The following is a 10,047-nucleotide window of genomic DNA, read 5'->3' on the forward strand; positions in this document are numbered from 1 at the left end:
GCAACACTAACAATGCCATACAATATCAAAATAAACAGTACAAGTACAGGGTATCACTCTTTTATTTCTGGGCACAGTGTTCATATCTGACGGACCTGTGGGCGCAATGTTTGTTAGCACTACCTGACTGTTGCCACACAAAGTACCAGTACAGCAGTTAGTTTATTATGCCCTTACATCTCAGTCTGTTACTGTACACACTGTGGTCACAGCTTGACAACATGGGGGGGTGTAGATGGGACATAGTTGGCTTATTACTCTCATAACAGTTTGGCGAGTTGCTAAAGTGACAGGTTTGTTCTTATAGATGTGTTACAAATCAGTTGTATTTCTTATTTGCAGCTGATACATCTGGGATCATCCCACTGATTTCCCAGGGGGACACAGTGACAGGCAGTAGACATGGGTCAATTTACTGGACATTCTAGACATATCTGTACAGTTGTGGGGAATGATTCTGTATGCAGATTACTACCACTCCCAGGATTTGAACCATGGCTGTGTGTACTAAAAATACAACAGTTCACGTCTCAGTTGTGTGTGCTATTTGGATTCTGTTGTCCATTTTTTCACTGTTTTCTGTCTATGTCTCTCCCAGTTGTACTAGCTGACCTGTGGGGATTACACCAGTCATATATAAACATTCCTACACATTTTTAATTTATGTTTCACAGTGTGGGTAATAGTGATTCATACAACAGTACTATTAAGTGATTGCAAATCTACATTACCATATGATACCAGAGTAAACACATGCAGTACAGCAGTTAGACCTTCATTGTCAGGCTATTATGCTTTTATTAACATACAACCTATATGAGACTCTTCCATCCATATTCTCTGGTGTATGCAGTACTTGCCTTAAACAATACAGGTTTTATACAGGCAGTTGACTTACTAATACAGTTAGATTTATTTCCTATGACAATACATGCAAGAGTATTACTAACCTGCCTCACATTGCAACCTCTCCAAGTGACAGCCATGGGCCTCCTGGTTCACAGTCCGCTCACTTGCCACTGTGAAGGACATAAGAGAAATATTTAGCCATACCTATCCATAATATACATGAAATGGCAATTATTAAACAGGTAGTGGAGTGATACTTACACACTACTGGGACTTGCCCTGTCCTCCTTGCCTCTTTGATCCGCTGATCCAAGGGATCCCCCTTTCACTGCTTCAGGTCAGCATAGTGATGCCTGACCTGCTCACCAGTTCGGGGTATGCCAGTGGCACTGGTGAGGTCACGGGCAAGACGGTTCCAGGATTCCCCTTTATATTGGGAACCCTGGTACTGGCCCTGCAGCAGTCTCTGCTCATGGTCTTTGACAAGGAGTCCTGCAGACGTGGTGCCTGCAAGGGAAGCTACAACCAGTTATGAGATGTATTTTCGTCTGTTGGGTTTAGATAGGGCTGATTTCCCACAGTTTGCCGTGATTGGACAATTTTGTAAAGGCTAAGCTATAGGCAAACTTGCTTACCTAAGGTTTGCATTGTTTAAAGGGGTATACCACTGGGCATATTGAGTTAGCTGGCCTACACATTTCTTACACCTACTAAGCTGGCCTGTGCAATGCGTAGTGTTGCTTAATATTTACTTTGCATTATATTTGCTATTTGGCATTGATTTAGTATTCATTACATGTTATATATATGTCTGGTATCCATGATTCATGTGTACATACACTGTATGGGGTACTTGTGTTTAATAGGGGACTTCCACTCCTTACAACTAAACCTTGCATCTGGGCTTACTTCAGTACTCCAGTTCACATATTTATGTTATGTAGTAGGTTATAGAACATATGACTGTATACAGATTCCTTTCGCATGTTCAGTTTGATTTTCCTATAGTGAGGATTTGTTTGGTGATACCTCAATCTTATGTACTGCTGTGATGGCTTAGTGGTTAACTACTGTGACTATAGTGTATAGGGTCCTGGGTTCAAGACCTGCAAAGGCTGTTTATTTTGTTGCTGGGCAGAACAGCGGCTGTTGGATACAGAGTCATTAAGGCACTTTTAAACACTTGTAAGCGGGTTTGCGTGGGTTTGTGCCAGGGTAAGAAAGTCTAACTTCTGGTTAAATATGCTTACAGATAGTTAGCTTCAATATTGCTTAGCCTGTGTATGCATTGCTTACTCCCACGCAAACGGGCTTACTAGTGCTTACATATGTTTACTCCTGCTTACTACTGCTTAATTGTGCTTACACTTGCTTACTAGTGCTTACTCCTGCTTACCATTGCAGTAACTGAGACAGTAATGTCTAATGGTTCTTGGGAATGCGGAGGATTTCGAAGCTGTATAGAGTTATCATTCATTACACATTTTACCTTATATCTGTACCCCTGATTCCTGTGTACATATACTGTATGGAGCACATGTATTATCTGTGGACTTTGCAACGTGATGACACTGACACCTCACATATGCATTTAATGCAGTACTCCAGTTCACAAATATTTGTTATTTAGTAGGTTATGCAATTAAAAATATTGGTCATAAAGTGATTTGACATGGAAAATGGACTGTACTGCAGTGGGACTCGAACCGGGAATGACTGCTCATTAGGTGAATGCTCTGCCCGCTACACTACACTATTGCTGTACTGCTTCATTTGCATATATCTTGCTTTTTACTCTTTTCTGCCATTTAGGCTGCACTAACCATAGCTAAGCAATGGGCAAACCCATACACCTACAGTTAAATTTAATCTGTTTCATAAAAAATAAATAAATAAATAAATCTTTATATTTGTTGTTTTAACTATTGCTCTTGTACACGTGGGGAGATGTTGCAGGGGGTATGCGTACACCTATGAGCGGACTCGCTTATTCTTTTCTGACTTGTCTGCTGTTCTTCGTTGCAGGGGCATGTATATTCTGAGAGCTCTGCTCTCAGACATGATCCCTGCACTCTTACATGCTCCATGTAAGATTAGGAGCTCAGGCAGTGCTTTTTCATTAATATGTATGGCACACTGCCATCCTACTCCGAAATGGCCACTTCTGTGCAGGACTAAGCTAGTCCTGCTTGGAAGGATAGTGAATCTGGGGGATTGTGTATTTGCAGGCAGGGCTTAAAGGTTGGGAGTGGGCAGTAGAAGACCATAAAGGCTATTTGGAGGAAGTGACATCCTGTTGTTGCCTAACTTAAAGAACAGATAAGAGGGCGACCAGTAGATGGACCTCTGGGGCTTGAGGTCAACAAAGAGGAAGAAAAGTTAACTTTCTATTCTGTTTTCATATCTTGTAATTCCTAGTTGAGCTTCAGGCATTGATAAGGTAATCAATGAGGCAGTAATAAAACTACTGTAATATTGTTATAGTTAGATTTTATTTGTTTATTTTTTTATTTAAGTTTGATGACTGGGGTAGTCCACTGGTCCAAGAAGAGCTTGTTTTCAGTGGAGGCCCAGGGAGAAAAGCTCCAAAATAATTGCAAGTTACATTTTCACATGTTACAAAAGGTCATAGTTCATACAGCTAATTAAACATTTCCAGTTAAGCTCCATGATATTTGCAGTTGGTTTGTCACAATGTTACAAAAATGAAAAGACATAATTCAATACAGAAATTTCAACATTTACATAAAGTGAATATTTTTGTTATAAACTCAATTTTAGGTTTAACATTTCAAAACCTATCTTATATATATATATATATATATATATATATATATATATATACATATATATATATATATATATATATATATATATATATATATATTTAGGAAAACAGCTTGGATGCCTGCATGACAGAATAGTAAAACAGGGTGTTATATAACCAGAACTTTACCAACAAACAATAAGTTATAAATAATTTATAATAGTGTTTCCCATTTTTAGTCTGTTAGTCACAACAAAAAATTGTACATTTGTCAATATTGTATTAACATGATAATGCATGCACTGTTAATCCAAGCTGTTTTCCTAAATAAATAAATAAATATATATATATATATATATATATATATATATATATATATATATATATATATATAGACAGGTTTTTGGCGCAGACATTCTTGTTATAGTCCTTTTGTAAAATATATTATTCTTCCCTTCCAGGCACAACTTATTGCACAGTCGATTGGTCAGGCATTCAGTGTTGCCTACCAGGAATTTCTAAGGGCCAATGGAATTAATCCTGAGGACCTGAGTCAGAAGGAATACAGTGACATAATAAATACACAGGAGATGTACAATGATGACCTCATCCATTTCTCCAACTCTGAGAACTGCAAAGAGGTGATGTATATGTTTGAAACGTTTCTGTAATGGAATAATTATTACTAATTCACTAAAATAAAAAAAAAATAATAATTTCTATGTATTCGTGGTCTGTAGAAGTTTATTGTAATCTTTGTACTATATCAGTGTAATTCCTCATTAATTACAAAAACATTCTGCCTTGCTGAGACATGTATACAGAATGCATCTTTCGCCTGAAGTAAGGTGACATGGGAAAGATGCCTGACAGAGGCAAGCATTACCATATGAATCCTCCTGTATGCATAAAGTGAGCAGTTTTGTATTATTGTTTTTTTTTCCTTTCTTTTTCAGTGATCCATGCTTTTCCTATAGATAGGTTTGCCTTTATTTGTTTATGTAAGTCATGCTAACCAAAAGTATTGAGTCTGGAGACAGTATATTAATTGATGGTTCTGAAATATAATTTAAGACAATTTTATTCATAGTAAAATAAGATGCAGGTATACACAAAGGTCTCAGTTTCCTTACTGACAAATCAGGAACAATGCTAGAACTGATAGGCAGACAACAGCCCCAAAACAAGAGCATTTTTTTTTAGTATCACTCTGTTTCACTTACAAAACACATGCGTAAAAGCTAATAGAAAAAGGTGTTTTGCATCAAAAGGCATTTTCTGAAAAGAAGTGTGAAACTCTGGCATTACTGAATGACTGTGATCCTCAATGATTCATGAGAAAATCAAAAATTTCATTAGGGACAGGGTAAAAATATGAGGCAATCAAGAACAGTTGAGGCATACAGGTTGACTGGAAATTTATGTTAAGTCTGACTTTTTTCTCTGGGACTGCAGATGTGTGCCCTTATCCTGGAGGTGTGGACTTTGATAGCCAAGTCTAGTCTTTCTGTATAGTGAATTGGGTGGAGGTATCTGCAGCAGAGAGCAGGGAGGGTTGTATAGGCAACTGACTGACAGCTGAAGCATCTGTACTAGAAGTAATTTGCATAGAGGCCTTGTCACAGCTATCTACTATGTATTAACTGTCTGTACTCCTTACCTGTAAAACATTACCTGTTATAGGTTTGTGTAGGAGTACTATTTCTGTTTTGGTGGTTCTGCTTGCAAAAATCAGCTCATGAATATCAACAAGGTAAAGACCAGCATATAAAGTGCTGCTAATTTGTATCTATTTGAGATTTTCTTCCTTTATGGCTCACTATCGCCTTACCTAAGTATGTAATGTATGCAGAGGTACCACCATCAGTAATTTAGTGAAAAATTCAAGGTTGCAGACATTACATTTGATTACCTTCAATGAGACAGAGTTTATAAAATACTAATTCTCTTTTGAGCTGCCACTGCATGAATGTGCTCTCCACTCTAACCACCACAGATTCTGTAATTTGAATCACTGTGAGAAAACATCGGCAGCCATCTCGCAAAATGGAGAAAAATAGAGAGTACTTCTGAATTCTGCAGCAGTATGATATCCGCACAACCACCACAGGTAATGTGATAACATCCCAGCCCACGCCCCCCTTGCGAAGAGCACTGCTGTGGGATCACTAACTTCACTGTAAACGCTGTCATGAGATCCTATCTGGGACACATGCTTTTTGTCCCTTCACATGAAGAAAAGTGATCAAGCTAAGCTACACCATTCCTCTCCTTCCCCATACCAATTCCAATAAGTGCCTGAGCTGCTAATCAAACTTGGGCATAGTCAGGACTTTATTACTTATATGCCAGAGGTATTGGAATGCTGAGCAATTTCCTTGTTAGACTGGCTTCTGCATTTTCTTTTATTCAAAATGGTATCAGCTTATCTGTAGCATTCTTTTTAATAGTAGGTTCTTAAACATTCAGGTTGCGCAGACTACATTTTTGTCTTCTTTTGAGCTATCATTTTATATATATCTGAGGGTGAAATCTGTTGAATACTGTAGATAGTATGTTGTATGCATAGTGTACTGCCGTATGCCATGGCTTGACGTGGCTAATGCACTTTTAATGGATATATGGCTGGAAATAGGATATATATATATATATATATATATATATATATATATATATATATATATATATATGGTTCTACCTCACATAAACGAAACACCAAAACACCGACAACGCAATCACCGAAACCACATAACCGACAGTACAAAAACACGAAATTCCACATGCCCGACAACGAAATAACCGACGGTACACAAACACGAAACCTCATACACTTCACACACCACAATCAACAAACAAAACACATTCCCCACCCAAAAACCACATACGCAACACAAGCACACCAAAATCCCTACAAACCCACACTAAACCTCACATACACAACTACCTACAACCCTAACCCAAACCCTAACCCTAAGGTCCGTCACTACCGCACACTTACCTCGCCCGCTCCCTAACCCTAACTCACTTATCCCACCCCTAACCCAAACACAGTCACTACCGGACACTTACCTGACTCGCTCCCTAACCCTAACTCACTTATCCCGCCCCTAACCCAAACACAATCACTACCGCACACTTACCTGACCCGCTCCCTAACCCTAACTCACTTAACCCACCCCTATCCCCACAGACCGTCAATATCCACACTTACCTTACTCGCACCCTAACGTCCGTCACTACCGCATACTTACACAGCCTTTCCCCATGTCGGCATCCTCGGTGTCGGTGCTTTCATCCGTCGGGTCGGTCTTCTCCACTGTCGATCTTCTGGGTCCCGTCGTGTCGGTCTTCTCAGCTTTCGATCTTCTGGGGCTCTCGGTTTTCGTGTCGATGTTCCGGCGTGTCGTTGAAGTGAGGTAGAACCATATATATATATATATGTATATATATATATCTACATATATATATATATATATATATATATATATATATATATATATATATATATATATATATGGGATCCGTACAGATCTCTGACGGCACTTTCTGCCGAAGCAGAAATCACCGAACATACGTAACCGAAAGTGCTGTTCACCGAAGCATATATGTATAGATATACATGTGTGGGTGTGTATATATTTTACCTTTACTTTATAGACGTTTTCTACTCTAATCACAGCTTGTCAACTGTTTTCAGTACTTTTTTTGCAGAGAAGATACATTACCCCATATTTTACCCTAAATGCAAGCAAACCTCAGGCAGTCCATGGCTTTGTAGTGTCTCTGTTCCCTCACATCAAGCAGCATTTGGATGAAATGGCTTCAACAGCCAAACTACTAGCAGCACTTAAGATGACTTCTAGATTACAGATGTATTGTTTGCAATGAAAGTGGATTTGACCTGTCATCTAAAACCATGCAGAATTAAAAACCTTTACTCCAGCAGATAAACTGGTGGCATAATTAATTTGTAAGTGGTGGATTTTGTGAGATGTTTCCCATTGTCTTTATTGATGTGTACATTTTTGTGGCAAATTGCCATTTTCATCAGCAAATTTAATGTATTGTTTGCAATGAAAGTGGATTTGACCTGTCATCTAAAACCATGCAGAATTAAAAACCTTTACTCCAGCAGATAAACTGGTGGCATAATTAATTTGTAAGTGGTGGATTTTGTGAGATGTTTCCCATTGTCTTTATTGATGTGTACATTTTTGTGGCAAATTGCCATTTTCATCAGCAAATTTAATGTACTGCTGTATGTGTTTTCTTTTTCTAAAGAGAGGCTTGCATTGCTAGTATCGCTTACAAAGATGCACCCTTGGATTCAGGTCAGGCTCACTGCTAACAGTGGGGAAAATCAGTATGAAAAAGTGAATTTATTGTGATGTGGCCACAAAAAAAAGGAGGAAAATCAGTGAATGCCAGTTGTGTGCACACCTCCTAGAGGTTCTGTGAGATCACATGTGCAAAGAAGTGCTAAGAAGGAGAGCCTTACATAGCCATTATATTGGGGTTTTTTTCTTTGTTTTTTGAGCAAATTTACAGGTGGAAGAGAGAATATAGGAAAGTAATTAAAAATGAAAATCAAGCAAAGAATAAAGCATAAGGTGAAAGGAATTAGGTTTTCTTTTGGAGTTAGATGTCCATATATGTATATATATATATATATATATATATATATATATAGCTATGGACATCTAACTATATATATATATACACACACACACACACACACACACACACACACACACACACACACACACACACATAGAGAAAGAAAGAGAAAGGGAGAGAGGGACATAAGAGGAATGTAAAATGATTAGGCTAGGTAGCAAGAGCATGCAAATAACCACAGAAGACAGACAAGACTTAAAGAGGAAGTGGTGACACAATGGGGGGAGCACAATGCAGAAGGAAACTCTAGAGAAACAGAGGGTAGATAACCGCATTTGGGAGGAATGGGAAACAAATAAGGGGAGATGTAGACACAAAATGGAGGGTAACACCATGCTAGGAATACGATGGGGTTATGCAGCTGACATCCTTGCTGACTACTACCCAGTAGGAGCTTAAATATCACCTTGGGCTCCCTCACCACTGGGTCCTAACATAGATGTATGAACCAGTGTGGGGCAATGACTAACCAAGCTGCTGGATGGGGTCCCGTAGATGGCCGGTGTGGGCATCTGGACATTTGTCAGTCAGCACCCCACAGACATGTTACCAGCTGCCACAGGTACTGGCAGACACAACAGCCCCAACCTTTGCTGCAGGGCTGGCTGGTGTGTCCCTTGCAACTGATGTTTGAGGCGGGGAGGTGATCCTATCGGGCTAACCCACAGACAGGGTAGTATTGCTAGAGTGGGGAGAAGGTGGCAGCTCCCCAGGTGCAAAGTTTTAGAGGGCACGAACAGAAGATCACAACTGGTTTTCAGTGCATTACTGGCATTCAGAAACACGATGCTCACTGCATCATGAATACCTGTTCAAATTTGTGTCAGCCTTTAAACAGGTACTCTATCCTACTCTTGTGCAGCTGTGTATGCTCTACCATAGCTTCTGGGGCTATGGGGTGACAGAAAGACTAGAGTGTAAGATCTGTGGAGGTTGTACACCAGCAGTGTATATGTGTAGGCAAGATAAAGGTTACTTATAGTACATCGGTGATACTGCAGCTTTGACCTCAGCCTTCCACCGGCCAAGAAAGTTGGCATGGTCGTCACAGTCGGGACAGTCTTTGCCAAAGTATTTCAGGCTTAATTTTACATTGAGAGCCCTCATATTATTCCTCCATTAAGTGTTGGCTGTGTTCACAATGGAAAAAGTAGAAAAATATCTTAGATCCCTCCCTGCACCACCTATGTGCTTGAAAGGTGTACAGTGGATATAAAAAGTTTACACACCCCTGTTAAAATGCCAGGTTTTTGTAATACAAAAAAAATGAGACCACAATAAATCATTTCAAAACTTTTCCCACCTTTAATGTGACCTATAGCATGTATAATTCAATTGAAAAACAAATCTGTTATGGGAAAAAAATAAAAAAAACATACAATAAACTGGTTACATAAGTGTGCACACCCTTAAACTAATACATTGTTGAAGCACCTTTTGATTTAATTACAACATTCAGTCTTCTTAGGTACACACCTGCCATCAATTAAAGAGACTCTGATTAACCCCAAATAAAGTTCAGCTGTTCTAGAAGGATTTTCCTGACATTTACTCAGTTGCCTGCTACAGCAAAAGCCATGGTTCGCAGAGAGCTTACAAAGCATCAAAGGGATCTCATTATTGAAAGGTATCAGTCAAGTGAAGGGTACGAAAAAATTTCCACAGCATTGGATGTACCATAGAACACAGTGAAGACAGTCATCGAAAAGTGGAGAAAATATGGGACAACAGGGACATTGCAAAGAACTGGACAT

The 10,047-nt window shown here is 39.1% G+C and overlaps 1 protein-coding gene across 7 annotated transcripts in view; it reads left to right on the forward strand.

The window, feature by feature from the left end:
* The window catches only part of APBA2 (amyloid beta precursor protein binding family A member 2), a 2,738,723-nt gene that overhangs the window by 2,437,542 nt on the left and 291,134 nt on the right, over nucleotides 1-10,047 (forward strand). For all 7 annotated transcript variants that reach the window (XM_044078549.1, XM_044078553.1, XM_044078554.1 and 4 more), the window contains one exon: nucleotides 4,078-4,257. In XM_044078549.1, the coding sequence (XP_043934484.1) occupies nucleotides 4,078-4,257 (180 nt within the window). The remainder of the gene's footprint in view (nucleotides 1-4,077; nucleotides 4,258-10,047) is intronic.

Source organism: Protopterus annectens, chromosome 7.part1 (genome assembly GCF_019279795.1).
Source record: "Protopterus annectens isolate FY-2018-M chromosome 7.part1, PAN1.0, whole genome shotgun sequence".
NCBI lineage: Eukaryota > Metazoa > Chordata > Ceratodontiformes > Protopteridae > Protopterus > Protopterus annectens.